Source organism: Rhinatrema bivittatum, chromosome 2 (genome assembly GCF_901001135.1).
Source record: "Rhinatrema bivittatum chromosome 2, aRhiBiv1.1, whole genome shotgun sequence".
In the NCBI taxonomy this organism is placed as follows: Eukaryota; Metazoa; Chordata; class Amphibia; order Gymnophiona; family Rhinatrematidae; genus Rhinatrema; species Rhinatrema bivittatum.
The window spans coordinates 775,390,147-775,405,798 of NC_042616.1; the positions used below are offsets into that span (position 1 = coordinate 775,390,147).

At 43.0% G+C, this 15,652-nt stretch overlaps 1 protein-coding gene across 2 annotated transcripts in view; it reads left to right on the forward strand.

Annotated features, from left to right (window-relative positions):
* The first annotated feature begins 846 nt into the window (after positions 1 to 846).
* The window catches only part of EFR3A (EFR3 homolog A), a 648,826-nt gene continuing 634,020 nt past the window's right edge, over positions 847 to 15,652 (forward strand). Inside the window, exons 1-2 of one of the 2 annotated variants that reach the window (XM_029592044.1) lie at positions 847 to 1,157; positions 1,320 to 1,378. Coding sequence is in view for 1 of the 2 variants with exons in the window: in XM_029592042.1 (XP_029447902.1) it covers positions 1,369 to 1,378 (10 nt within the window). In the remaining variant the exon portion in view is untranslated. The remainder of the gene's footprint in view (positions 1,158 to 1,319; positions 1,379 to 15,652) is intronic. The other variant, XM_029592042.1, reaches the window with a different exon arrangement.

The following is a 15,652-nucleotide window of genomic DNA, read 5'->3' on the forward strand; positions in this document are numbered from 1 at the left end:
TGGAAAATGACCCTAATAGATTGCTGGAGGGAGCTCGGCTTTTTTTTTGATGGGTGCAGGACAGAGACTGAATGAGGGGGAAGGGATGGGGGTGATCACAGTAATTGTTCGCACAGGGCAGCAAAAAACCTAGAACCTGCCCTGTGCAAGAATAAAACTTCCCTGCTCTGCCTAATTGTCACTACCTGTCCAGCTTCAAAACAAATGTGAGCAATTTACCTCCCCCTTCACTAGTGATGGAAGCTATTAGGGCAGTTAATGTGAAGGGGAAGATGAATAGTTCAGGCTTGCTCTGAAGCTGGACCGGTAGAGCAGGAGAAAATTTCAGCTCTTGCATACTCTTCACTTATTTCTCTGTTCTCATAGGGGCCGACGCAATGCAGTGCGCTCAGGCATGGAAGCCTCTCTGGCAGTAGTTGGGAGGTAGGAAAAAAACAATTCACTGATCCCAGATTCTGATTCTGGAAACTTTATTGGCATGTAATACAGAAAATGGTTGAAATAAAAGGAAAACCAGAGAAAAAAAATTGTATCATACTGATAACGGTAAAATAAAATTACAGGGTGCGGAAAGGACAGTAACAAGGCCAGTTTCCAGGTTCTGGTAGACACTGTCAGTTAAACAGACACCTCAGGTCATAGTTGACAAAACATTGCCATGCACAGTGATCACGTCCTTTACACAGCACCCCCAATAGACAGACACATGGTCCACTTGGTATGACAACACAGCCCCGAGTTTTACATCCCCCTGGCTCCGCCCCACTCCTGCCCCTCTGACAAGCACGGGCAGCATCAACATGACTGGAAGTCCTTGCAGCTCTCACGTGCCCCCCCCCGCCCCCTTCCCGCCGTAGCCCACTAGCGCAGAGTGAGTACGCTCATTCCTTCAGCGACGCGCTCGCTCCGCGCCTCCGGCAGGAAGTGGTGACGTGCGCGTGTTGGTGACGAGAGCGTGTGCGACTGCGTCTGTGCGTTCTCACGCCCGTGTTGCGCTGGCCCTGTACCGGCGCAAGTGCGACGCGGCCGAGACCTGCGAAGATTGCGGCGCAGTCAGTGCCAGAGCGGCCGGTCCTGCTGTCTGCGCTCGCAGTGACTGGGCAGACGGGAGTGGAGAAAGAGGAGGGGACGGCGGAGAGGTAGCAGCCGCGGTAAAAGTAAGCTTGATTCTGGCCGGGGTGATAACCAATTTTGCGGGAGGGCAGTTGTTTCCCCTTGCCCCCCCCTCCTGTAAGCATAGTACCGGGCAGAGCAGTGACATCTTTCTGAAGAGAAGGGATTTATTTTTGAGTTTAATATATGGACTTTTTACATTGTAGGTTATCTTCCATTTTTTGCCATATAGAACCCAGGAAGCCATAGTCTATCATGCCTGCTGGTAAGTCTGAAGATATTTCACTAATATGCAGCTCTGCAACATAAGTGAACAGTGCGCACAATATAGAGTACATTTGATACATTTTCAAAGTTGCCCCGTGTGAACGTACATTTTAATGTATCAAGGGCTGGTGAAGAGGTAGAATTGGGGAAACCTGGAAGCAGTGCGGCTCGTTAGCATGTTGTAAATCATTGTTTAGCTCTCCAGCAGCCTTTCCATATCTATACTTTTATACATTTACTGTTGGTTAATTTTAACACAAGTGTTTTTCGTTGGTGTTCTTTGAATGTTCATACTTCCCATTTTCTCTATGTGTTTAGGTGAATTAGTCCTGCAAAAGTTAGGAGTCACTGCTGTTTTTCAATTATAATTTCTGTGGCCTGTTTTGAGCCTTGCAAAGAGTGAGTGTCACTCAAATGAGAAAAGGGCCTGAACTAGGATGCAAGGTCAAGAGGGCAAAGTGGTGGAAGTGAAGTGAGAAGAAATCACTTTTCAATGAATGCTCCAAATAATGCTTTCTAGTTTGCTGAGAGATGCGAGGTTGAGTGTGGTTTTATTTAATATCTTGCTTTGCCACCTTATGCTGTGTAGATTTTCATTATGAAATTTGAGTTTTGTGTATATAAAGCAGTGGTGGACCCCAACATTGACTTGTTGAAATGTTTTAATGAAATTGTCGTATTTATAATTCCAAGAGGTAACGTAGTATAAGTCAGCAGGTAAGGGTAAATTAACCCTTCCAGTCTTCCTGGTTTTTCCCTGTGTACCCTGCTCTAACTAAGGATATTGCTCAGTTGTAATTTGTATGAGCTTAACTGCCCTGTGCTAAGGACATCTGTCAGCTGTACAAGCTTGACCACTGGTGGGATTTTGCATCTTATCTAAGTCAGTTTTGTTGTCTCTTCTCTTTTGGCCTTTACCAGTCTGGTTATATGTTATCTTACACTATACTTCTGTACAGGCCGATGCAATATCCTTGTGAGAAAAATGGGTGCTCACTTTCCTAATACGCACCCACCCACTTCTCTCTGGCGTGCAATGCAGTAGGCTAATGAGCTTCTACTTAAAAAGGAGGTGCTAAGGGAAATTGTGCATCATTAGTGCCGCCTCAGCATCGGGTGCCCATGAGAAGTGGCTGGGCGCAGATTAGGAAAATGGACACTTGTAAATTGAGAGTCCGTTTTCCTAACCTCACCATTGTCAAGATATATTTTTATACTTTAAAAACATTTTTTTTTCATGTTTCTTTCTGTGGTTCCTTTGACTTAATATTGTCATGATATTAAGTCTGAGCTCTTCAAGACTTAACTCTTAAAGACTTAACACCAGCTCTGGGGCTGGCATTAATTTTTGAGAGTTAAAATGCGCACTGTTATTTCTACATTGAGGTACTAGCTAAAAGCGCTCATCAACATGGCATTTATATATGATGAGCGCTATTAGCTATGCCCTGGTTTGGATATGTGATTTGGATGCGCTGATCCCCTTATTGAATCAGAGGTTATGCACAGGTTAACACATGTCCACTAGCCTGAATGCACAGTACTGCATTGGCCTGATAGTGACTTAGTATAAGTTTTCATATTTTTGTTATTTTCTCTGTTCTTGTACTGGCACACACGTAAGTCTGTTCCACTTTTGGCAGTGTTGTGCCATCCTATTACCTACTTGTCAATAGAGGTTTTAAAGTCAGTGTATATTGGCATGTTTACAGAGGTATGTTTTGTTATGTGAATACTCATTTTTTTTTTTTAATATGACTGAATACATTTTTGTTAATGCTATGCGTGCTGCTCCTGTAGTATGAAAGTTTGTCAATTTCCTCTTCAGGTTGCTTTAATGTGGTACATTTTCTGCCTTCTCAATTGCTTGGCTTCCAGTATTGAATGGCTATGGCTCTACCCTTTTCACAAAATACACTGTACTGGGAATGTTACATGACGTTTTGATGGAAATATTTTATTCAGTGTTCATGTTCTTCAGTGATCTCTTGCAGTCAAGGGTGATTCTCTTCCCTGATTATCCTATTTTGTGGGTCTGTAGATAGAGGACCACCACATCTTACACCCAAACCAATTCGGATTCAGAAAAAAAATCACTCTACCGAGACTTTACTCATATCCTTAACGGACCCCATATTACGGGGATTTAACTATGATGAATCTTATTTCCTGGTGTTAATTGACCACGTGACAGCTTTCGACACTGTTGACCATACCCTTCTATGTCACCAGCTGAGAAAAATTGGAATTGATGGCGATGTAATGAAGTGGTTCACCTCCTTCTTATCAAACAGGACATTCCAAGTCAAACTGAGCAACCGTATGTCTGATATCTTCCCCCATAGACGCTGTTGTCCCCCCAGGGTTCTGCACTATCCGCAACTCTATTCAACATCTGCATGCTCCCACTCTGTAAATTACTATCCGATCTAGGAATTGCTTTCTGCCTATACGCCGATGACATTCAGTTCTACATACTATGCATAATTGCTGTTGAAAAGTCAGTACTGACGCTGGCATCACACATGAAGGCTATTAGCATGAACTATCCAATCTCAAAATATCTCTAAACACTAAAAAATTGAAATCATTCTGTTTAAGAAGAAATCCTCCTGCAACATCCCCGCGAACACTTGATCTGGGTATCTTCAATGTTACACCCTCAGACCAAGTGTGGGACTTAGGAATACCGATTGACAAGAACATAACAATGGAAAAACACGTAAACAAATAAATCAGGCTTTGCTAAACTGTGATTGCTACTTAGACTGAAACTATTGCTGACTCGTGTAGACTTCCACATGGTACTACAAACCCTCATTTTATCTATATATATATCTATAAATACAATTACTACAAAATGCCACAGCTAGACTCCTAACAGGAACCATGAAATTCAGTCACATCTCACAATCACTGATAGCTCTGCACTGGCTTCCGATACAATCCCGAAACCATTATAAAGTGTTAACATTAATACATTCCTTCCACCATTCAGACAACACTGGCCTGGTAGGGATGCTGCTGCTACCATACAAGCCACAGAGATCACTAAGATCTCATAATAAAGGATTACTAGCTGTGTCATCATTACAGAATACACATCGGACAAAAATAAGAGGCCCTATATTTTGGAACACCACGTTACTTTCCAGCCCAGTCTAGATAAATATAGCTGAAACATCTCCTCTCAACCCCTAACTTTTTATCCCTCCGGTACCTTACGCTAAAAGTTTTACCTCATCCCTGTATATCTCACTACCTTATTCAATGTATGTGTCTATCGCTAAAATGTATGATGCATGTGTCCATTGGTAAAATATGATATATGAACACATCAAGTGAATGTAATTGGCTACCTGTAATCTTGTCATGATGTAAACCGTTGAGATCTTCTTTTGGAACGACGGTATATAAAATGGCAAAAGAAATAAACAATTCAGGAAGAACTTTCAAAGCAACCTCCCTTGGCTTATGCTTCAGTTTTTGTTGGTTAGTGTGCTGTCAGACACTATTCTGTACCCTCTAGATAACTTTAAAGAAAGCTTTACAATATCAGGCTGGTGAAAAACAGCAGCCATGGGACCAGCAGTAATTGGTTTCCTCTTTCTCCTCCACACTCTATGGTACTGAAGCTGCAGTAGCCAATGGCTATGGGAACTAGTCTCCCTTCTGATTTTTCTGATCACAAGAATGAACACCACCTGCAGAACCTCCAGCTACTCCAGCAGGAGCAGGCTACCAGTAGCAGTAGCTACTGGGGACAGTAGGAGATAACACTCCTCCTCTTTCCCATGCTCTGGGAGTTAGAACTGTCTGTAGCAGCACCAACAGGACTGGCAGGAGCCTTGTTCCCACATTCTTCTCCACTGCTTTGTGAGAGCAAGCATCAAATGCTCTAGCGCAGGGGTCGGGAACCCATGGCTCGCGAGCCAGATATGGCTCTTTTGAGGGCTGCATCTGGCTCGCAGACAAGTGTCACCATACTTCGCGGTTCCCCGCTGACCCAGCTGCTCCCCGGTCCTCCGCCGCCCGGGCTTAAAATGCTGTCAGCCCGGGCGGAACGCGGCAGGACAGCTGGAGTCAGCGGCACCGGCGTGCTCTCTTCTCCCCCCCCCCCCCCCCCGCGGCCCGGAAGAGGAAGTGGAGAGCATCGGGTGCCTGCGCGGGAAGAAGAGACCACACTAGCGTGGTCTCTTCTTCCGCGCAGGCACCCGATGCTCACCACTTCCTCTTCCGGGCCGCGGGGGGGAGGAGAAGAGAGCACGCCGACTGGAGTCATCCGGGTGCCTGCGCGGGAGTCATCGGGTGTCAGCCGGGTGCCAGCGCTGGAGTCATCGGGTGCCTGCGCGGGAAGACCCGCGCAGGCACGCTAGTGTCCGACGGGAAGAAGACTGCAGCGCGGCTCGGAGGAAAATGAAAATCTTCAACCGCGGCCGATGGGACTCCGCCTTCGCCTCCGCGAGGGCTGAAAATGAAGGAGGTTAGCGTTGGGAGGTGGCTGCTGCTGCCGCGAGTTCCCGGGGGGGGGGGGGAAGGGGGAGAGAGAGAGTGAATGAATGAGCGAGCAAGCATGTGTGTTTGAGATCCTGTGTGTGTGAGTGAGAGATTGCATGTATGTGAATGATTGAGAGCCTGTATATGTGAAAGAGAGTATGTCTGTGATTGAGATCCTGCCTGTGAGAGAGAGAGCATGAATGTAAGTTTACCATTGGGAACCTGTATGTGTAAGTTTGTAATTGAAAACCTGTTTGTTTGAAAGAGTATGTGTGTATGATTGAGATCCTTTGTGTGTGAGAGAGATCATGTGTATGTATGATTAAGAGCCTGTGTGTATAAGTAAGAGAGAGATCATGTGTGTCTGTGTCTGATTGACAGCTGGTTTAGGTGATGGAGCATGTGAGTATGTGATTGAGAGCCTGTGTTTAAATGAGAGAGAGAGACCATGTGTGTCTGTGTGATTGAGAGCTGATTTAGGTGAGGGAGCATGTGAGTATGTGATTGAGAGCCTGTGTTTAAATGAGAGAGAGAGACCATGTGTGTATGTGTGTGATTGAGAGCTGATTTAGGTGAGGGAGCATGTGAGTATGTGATTGAGAGCCTGTGTGTAAATGAGAGAAAGAGAGGACATGTTTGTAAGCATGTGAATGAGAGTCTGTGTGTGAGAGAAAAAGACAGCATGTATTTATGTGATTGAAAGCCTGTGTGTGTGTAAGCGTGAAAAGATAGACAGCATGTGTGTAAATGTGTAATTAAGAGCCTATATAAGTGAGAGAGAAAAAACATTTGTATATGTGAGTGACTGAGAGCATGTGTGTATAGGTGTGTCATTGAGAGCCAGTGTGAGAGAGAGTGCTGGTATGTGACTGAGAGAGGAGAAAGTTCCAAGCAAACCACCCCACCTCCTGCTAATTCAGAACAATCTCAGGACACCTGGATATCAAACGTTCCCAGGTATGCAGAGCAAAAAAATTTTTGTATCCTTATTTTTCATTACTGGATCTTTGTGTCTGCTATTTTGAAATATTTTGTTGGTATCTGGAAATGTTTTATATGAGTTTTTAATTATTGGATATTCCACTCATCAGCTGTTTCGAAATATGTTCTTTTTGTTAGTACAGTTTTACTGCTGATGATTTTATATTTCTTGATTTGTTTTATAAGGATGTGTGATGTTTCTTTTTTTCCTTTGTTACACTGCATACAGAGACTCTGGCTTGTTGCAGTTTCCAATTCAGTTTTTGTCTGCATGCTTCTTGTTATGCGTTTTGGTCTCTTTATTCTATGTTAGGTGAGGGACAGCACGTGATTCAGGTGAGGTTTTCTGCTGGCGTGTAGTTTCTGTGTAGGACTCTATAGCAGCCTGACTTGGTCCGTTTTCCTAATAGGAGATGTATTGGTGTCTTAAGGCCTGGTGTAATATTTTCAGAGACTTATTGTACTTTAAAAGTGTGATCTTACATAAAATGCACACATTTACTTGTATTTAGTTTTAAACATATTGTATGGCTCTCATGGAATTACATTTTAAAATATGTGGCGTTTATGGCTCTCTCAGCCAAAAAGGTTCCTGACCCCTGCTCTAGCGGCTATAGGAGTTTGTGGGTTTGAAGATTCCTCAGATTTAGCCCAATTCCATACCTATGCTGAGGGTTGTGGTGTGAGCACTTGCAGTCTCTAATGTGTCTGCTTATGAGACCTGATGATGCATTCATCTACCCTCCCCCCTTTTTCCTTCCTGTTTCTATAAAAATAGCAATAATACTCAGAGAGGGTAATGATATAGAAAAGGTAACTATATTTCTTTTAGCATTAGTAAGATAGATTACAAAAGAACATTACATAAATGGTAAAGTGTATAAAAAGCTAATATGTACAAATGGTGGCAGTTTACTTCCCTGAGGAATCTCTGAATTGACTGTCCGGTCAGGCAGCTAAGAGTCACTGCTCAAGGAATGGGGTTTTGTGGGCAGTGCTGGGGAAGGCTTTCATGAACAAGCCTGTGTTCCGCTTGATGGCTTGCTAGCTCTTTAGTTTGCAGGTCTTTGTCTCAGCCTTTTATGCTGGCTGGGTGTGTTAGTCTGTCCCTAGTATTGCATCCTTCACTTCTCAAAGCTCTTCATGTTCTTTCCCTGCGTCTTACTCTTTCATTGGTGTGACACACAATTACATGCCCTTGTTTTCCTGACTGGTGGTTTCCGTCCCACTTCCTGGTTTCACCATTTTGCCCTTTTCCGGTGTAGTTACTGATCTTTTCTATTTCTAGCAATATAGACAATTATAGAATTATAAAAGATACATTCTTACTCTCCTGCTCATTTGCTCATATTAATGAGAAAGCATTTAAAAGCAGTGCGGTGCCTGTATTTGTTTATGCTGTTTCAAGCCATGTGGTTTTACAGAGTTTCAAAGCAGCAGGAAGTGCTAATCATTGGGAGCAAGCACAATGATTCACAGCTTCAAACATGGAGAGGCTTAGATAGTCAGCAGTAAACTGGCAACACAGGGAAACTGGCAGAAGTTAGCACTCCTTAATCTTCCTGTGTTCTGCAAGAAGCAGAAACTGCGGTAGCCACCAGCAATATACCATTACAGCCACAGTGGGCTTTCAGGAATCCTCCAGCAATCTGTCAGTTGATTTAGTGACAACAGCAGAAAAAAAGCAAAAGTACAGAGTAGGAGTTGATAGCAAATTCCCTTCATTCTCCTGGTTGAGTGAGAGTTGAGAGTACATAAGAACATGCCATACTGGGTCAGATCAAGGGTCCATCAAGCCCAGCATTCTGTTTCCAACAGTGGCCAATCCAGGCCATAAGAAGCTGACAAGTACCCAAAAACTAAGTCTATTCCATGTTACCGTTGCTAGTAATAGCAGTGGCTATTTTCTAAGTCAACTTAATAGCAGGTAATGGACTTCTCCAAGAACTTATCCAATCCTTTTTTAAACACAGCTATACTAACTGAACTAACCACGTCCTCTGGCAACAAATTTCAGAGTTTAATTGTGCATTGAGTGAAGAAGAACTTTCTCCGATTAGTTTTAAATGTGCCACATGCTAACTTCATGGAGTGCCCCCTAGTTTTTCTATTATCTGAAAGACTAAATAACTGATTCACATCTACCCGTTCTAGAACTCTCATGATTTTAAACACCTCTAATATATCCCCCCACAGCCATCTCTTCTCCAAGCTGAAAAGTCCTAACCTCTTTAGTCTTTCCTCATAGGGGAGCTGTTCCATTCCCCTTATCATTTTGGTCGCCCTTCTCTGCACCTTCTCCATCCCAATTATATCTTTTTTGAGATGCAGTGACCAGAATTGTACACAGTATTCAAGGTGCGGTGTCATCATGGAGCGATACAGAGGCATTATGACATTTTCCGTTTTATTCACCATTCCCTTCTTAATAATTCCCAACATTCTGTTTGCTTTTTTGACTGCCGCAGCACACTGAACCGACTATTTCAATGTGTTATCCACTATGACGCCTAGATCTTTCTTGGGTGGTAGCACCTAATATGGAACCTAACATTGTGTAACTATAGCATGGGTTATTTTTCCCTAAATGCATCACTTTGCACTTATCCACATTAAATTTCATCTGCCATTTCGATGCCCAATTTTCCAGCCTCACAAGCAGGCCGATACAGTAAAGTGCGGCAGTGGTTACCCTGCTTCTAACCCGTTTTCTACTCACAATTTAGCCGTGTTAGTCCAACTCGCGATTCACTATCCCTTTTAACCCATCCTTACTGCTTCTTTAAATCAACGGGAAACCCTTTCCGCTTGCGGCATGTATATGAGATGTAAACGATCGGATTAGCTATTCCCTCCCATTCAGTAACGTGCGCTCCGATTATCGCTTTTTTAACCTGCAGTTTTGCCGCGTGTTTAACCTGCTAACTTACCGCCTACCCTTACCCCTGCGTTAGTGTGGAGCGTCAGGTCAGAGAGACGAAATTTCACGGGCAAACGACCCCCTCACCCCCCCCCCCTCCGGGACAAGAGCCAGGATCGGGCAAACTTTCCCCCAGCCCCTGCTCACCTGCCCTGGTCGAGTCCATGGTGCCGGTCTCCCGTGCGGGCGCACTGACAGCTCCAGAGCAGGAAGGAAGGACCTGTTTCCAAGCATAACCTAAACTCTTGCCTGCCCAACCTAAAATCCAATGCGCTGGGAAAGCCAGATCACGACTAATCCCATCCCCCAGCCCCCGCTCACCTGCCCTGGCCGCATCCATGGGTGCCGGTCTCCGGGGCAGCCCCAGTCCTCTCTCCCATCCTCCCGGGGGCAGCCGGCGGCGAGAGCAGCCCGGGGTGGATTGTGAGGCGGCTTCCAGCAGCTCCCGCCGGCGATGGTGCATGAACGCACGCCGTGACCTGTGCGGCCGGCTGGACGTCAGAGGTCACGGCTTGCGCCCATTCACCATCGACTACTTTTCTTATAATTGGAACCTCACTGTCGGGATGCCCTAATTCTAATGCATCATTAGTATCCTTTGAAGATATCTCTCTCCGAACCATGCGCTGCTGAGCGACTGTCTGCTTTCCCCTTTGTTCTAGTTTAAAAGCTGCTCTGTCTCCTTTTTAAAAGTTAGCGCCAGCAGTCTGGTTTCACCCTGGTTAAGGTGGAGCCCATCCCTTCGGAAGAGACTTCTCCCCTTCCCCGGTAGATTCCCCAGTTCCTAACAAAACTGAATCCCTCTTCCTTGCACCGTCTTATCCACGCATTGAGACTCTGGAGCTCTGCCTGTCTCTGGTGACCTGCGCGTGGAACAGGGAGCATTTCAGAGAAAGCTACCCTGGAGGTTCTGGATTTAAGCTTTCTACCTAAGAGCCTAAATTTGGCTTCCAGAACCGCCCTCCCACATTTTCCTATGTTGTTGGTTCCCCCATGTACCACGACAGCTGGCTCCTCCTCAGCACTGTCTAAAATCCTATCTAGGTGACGAGTGAGGTCCGCCACCTTCGCACCAGGTAGGCATGTTACCAGGCGAGCCTCACGCCACCCAGCTGTCTTCATTCCTAATAATCGAATCACCAACTATGATGGCCGATCTAACTCTTCATTCCTGGGCAGTAGGCCTTGGGGGAGATATCCTCGGTGCGAAAGGACAATGCATCACTTGGAGAGCAGGTCCTTGCTACAGGATCCTTTCCTGCTGCATCAGGTTGATGCTCTCCCATCATGAGACCTTCTTCCTCCAAGGCAGCACCAGGGCTGCCAGTCTGAAGTTTGGACTTGGCTACTATGTCCCTGAAGGTCTCAACTATATACCTCTCTGTCTGCCTCAGCTCCTCCAGGTCTGCCACTCTAGCCTCCAGAGATCAGATTCGTTCTCTGAGAGTCAGGAGCTCTTTGCATCGCATGCACATGTACAACTTCTCACCGGTGGGTAAAAAATCGTACATGTGACACTCGATGCAAAAGGCTGGGAAGCCCCCCCCTCTTGCTGCTGGACTGCAGCCTTTCCTGATTCTCCAGACAATTACTAGTTGCCTTTCACTCCTACCCGGTCTGGCAATCATTTGCACGAAATGGACTCTGAGACTTTCAGGTCAAAGCACTGTTTTAAGCTGTTAACTCGTACGCTCTATGGTAACACTACTTATTTATTACCGGCCTTTCTTCTTTCCAGCTTGTTGTAAGCTTCCAAGTTCTCTCTCCCTGTTGATTGTAACTTATTCCTACCATTGTTATCTTTCATTTTACTTGAATTGCTACTCCAGTTATTCCCTTGTTATATTGTAAACCGATCCGATATGGTTATTTACTATGAAGGTCGGTATAAAAACTTAAATAAATAAATAAATAAATCTCAAATTTGTTAAGTTCCTGCTTAAGTTTTAGGTTGCTATGGGAATAAGAATGTGTCTAATGTCTTTTAAATGTATAACAGCCTGAGATTTGGTAAGAAATGAGGAAAACTCTTGCTATACAAGAAGTAATGAATAACCTGATGCCAAGGAGTTGAATCAGCTTGATAGAAGGATGCACATTTCAAATGTTTACAAACTCATGAGGGTTTCCGAGGTGAAATAACGTGGGGACAATTCCTAAGGTAGTTTCTGGAAATAGAAAATGTGTATCATGCTACAAAACATTTCTGAACTGAAGTTTTCCTTAAGATGTTTCTGATGGTGATTAAGCTTTAGTTTCACGTTGTCATATAACAATTGAAATTTTGTGTTGATTGTCTTGTCTTCCATGAAAAGCGGGTACACATTTATTTATTTATTTTTTAAAATGGACTAAAGCCTAGCTTTGTTCAAGTGATAATTCCTGTGTTTTATTACATTTCTTAGTTATATATGATGGGTACTAAGGTATTCCTTCCTATCTGAATAGAATGCGTTTAGTAAGTCCTAGATGTTCAGACTGGTATAGGAGAATAACATGAGAGGGAGAAATGTTGGCTTGCCTTTTGTAATTTCATTTCCATTAGTTCACTATTCCAGTCTAGTGGCACCTACCCAATGTTGTCTTTTAAATCCACCCTCTCCTTTAATTTGCATTGCAGGTAGTGGAGGAGTTAGTAACATCTATTTTCTTTGCTTTTATATCGTAGTAACTGGAGCATTGGGTATCTTGACTGGAGAGTGACCAAGGGAAGGTTGATTTTTTTTTTTTTTTTAAATTTATGCATTTCAATGTTTACATACAAGAATTAACTTGTAAAAAAAAAAATAGGAATGAAATATTTCTACTGTAACAATGTTAACAAAACATTTTATACAATCCTTTAGAGTAGACCATAATCAGGAAAAGGGGGGGGGGGGGGTGGAAACACAACTGTCAACAGGGAGTAAATAAGAAACAGAATAAAAAGAAAAGGTATTAACATGCTGTGTAGTCAAAATACGGCTTTAAATGACACTTTTAAACAGCCTGAATATCGATGAAGAATATTGAATTCTTTTGATGAAGAAAAAGGTTTAACTGTTAGGGGAAAAAAATTGTCTAGTTCCAGCATATGCAATTATACATTTACAGAGATACCTAAATAGAAAACTGCCCCCCCCCCCCTCCCGACCAGTGTCTCCTGACGCATTACAAGAAATAACATCTTTGTTCTCCTGAGTAGATTTCACAACATCTGGATAAATGCACATTCTCTTCCTATAGTACAGGGTCTGAACTTTACAAAAATAAATATCATATTTAAATTCTGTTCAAAAACAGAAGTAACTAGGAGGATAGCTTTTTTTTTTTTCTACCTCTGATAAGGAACTCTGAAGTAAAGCCAAAACCTGTATATTGAGCCGAGGAGCCCAGTAAGGGTCCAGTAGAGTTCCTATTTCTTCTCCATGAAGATAACAAGAAGGCTTTGCCAATGGGAGGGTAACCTTCCGCAGGTAAACCCAAAACCTTAGTAAAATACTTCTTTAAAGAGTCTCTGATCAAAGTTCCAGGTATTTTGGAAAGCTCAGAAATCGTAGGTTCAAATGCTTAGCAAACTTTTTAAGCTGTTCAGTTTTCCTGTATCCTAGGCTTTTATTTTCAATCTGGACTTCTTGGACCTTCTTTTCCATTAAAGTCACCTTATTTTCAAGTTCTTGAAATTTTTGTAATTGTTTCACAAAGATCAGAGCGAACTTAGAAATAGCATTATCAACCCAGCCAATACAGAGTATAAGGTGTGTAACCACCTCCGCTGGTCTAGTCAAACGATCCAGAGGCTTACTCAGGACATATGAAGCAATCTCTCCAGGATTGCTGTCCTGCACAGTAGCATTGCTGGTAGGCTGTTCCTCCTCACCTCCACCGATGGAATCTGGCCACAACATCTTTTTCCGAGCAGCGGTCCCTCCCGCTGGAATCAGATTCACATCATCTGTGACTGATCCCGAGTTGCACTTTCAGGCAGTCCCGGCTGCTTCAGAGGCTGGTGTTCGGGGGGGGGGGGAGGCTTTAAGGTAACATCCAGCAGGTCTGACGCTCCCCCTAACAAACCCACAAAAGAATTTGCACCCCTAGGCAAATCTGATGACCAGCTCAATATGGAATCCAAGTAAGACAGAGAATTTGGAGGGGAATTGCCTCAATCTATGTTTCCTCTTAGAAAAGGAAAAATGCACAGGGAGGTCAGCACACCACCATGTTGACTCCACCCCTAAGGGAAGTCTTTGATTGGTCTGTTAACCAGTGAGCAGAGCCTGCCAGAAACCTGGCAGAGTAAATTATAGGAATCCAGATTGGTGTAGAAAACTAGCAGAAATGGAATTGATGCAGGTAATCAAAAGGAAAAGGTTATCAATTGTTATCAGAGATCCATCATGTAAATAGAATAGTAAATACAAAAATATTTTATTGAACATATACATTTCTTAACTAGATCTTTTACAATGAATTTTGTAAGCACTTGAAAAATCCATCACATACCATTCAACAAATTCTCTCTACACAAACAGTATTTAGAGGACTAAAGTTTTTTTTTGTTTTATTCCTAGAGGAGGGTTGAAAATTTCTTTCATTCTGTCGCATATTTGCTGCTTTCTTTTGCTCCATGTTGGATTTGTCTCAAGGATATTTCCACCATAAATTCACAATTAAGTCAAACATCCATTTAAAAAAAAAATTATTAAAATATTTGATACTTTAAAGAAGTTTTTCAGTTATATATTTACCTTTATACAGTTTACTTGTTTGGGAGAGCTCCAGTCTCTTTTCATATGACATTTTCTAAACAATTTTTTTGAAAAGAATTCGTCAAACTTTCAAAAATTTCTCGGCAAATTAGTCAAAAACATTTTTCAAGATTAACAAGCCACATATAACATATATACGGTAGTTTATTAAAAAGTCCCATAATTGCCTAATTTATAGGTACAAATATTGATGCTTCTGTACAAATCCCAGAAATTGGGCATCCAAGTTGGCGTCAGTGTGAAGCATTAGGGTAGCCTTCAGATATTCTCTGAATCCAGAGCATTGATGGTCACTGGCCCTATTTGATCACTATTTAATTCAGTTGGATAGCCAAGTTGAGCACTTCAGTGAGATGCCATTAGAAATACTGAGGTAGACATGCAGACCCTTGAATTTCCTGGACACTGAGAATTTGAGTCCTGAGGAAAGGCACCTCAGGTGGAGCCAGTGATCTAAATCCTGGCTGTCAGCTATTTCCCTGATGCCTATGGATGGTGGCAGTGAATTCAGCGCAGTCTGAGGGAGTGAGAGAAGTGCTGACATTCAAGGTGCTGATATCTCCTAGCTCCAGTAAGAAATGTTGCTGGCTCCATGGAAGTTTCTCATGGTAGGGGGATCATTTAGGCCACAAGCCACAGTTTCTGGGAACAGAGTACCAATTCTTATGACATTGGGTTTGGTCATGAAGGAGCCTTCCTTTGCAAATGTAACTTTATTACAGCATCCCAGCAAGTAAGTCTGGAGAACATTTGGGAGGCTGTTGTGGCTTTGGGCCAGTCTTTAACTGTTCAACTGCAAGACCTTTCATCCATAATGGAACAAGTATTGGTAACAGTGGAAGGACATGAGTCTGAGACTAAAATGATTACAATTTGACTGGAATAAATTGAGAATAAAATTTTGGAACACAAATATAGATTGCTTTGATAAAAGATAATTTGGTAATATCAAGGAAAATGGAAATATTAGAAAATCATTCTAGGTATTGTAATTTCCTGAAGATGTCTATTCTGTCTCATATTGAAATGTTTAAAAGATTTCTTAGGGAGTATACCCCGTTATTACCTCTGGGACTATATAAGGGCTTCCAATCTCTACCTGAAGTTGGTGGGGTTTTTTTTTTTT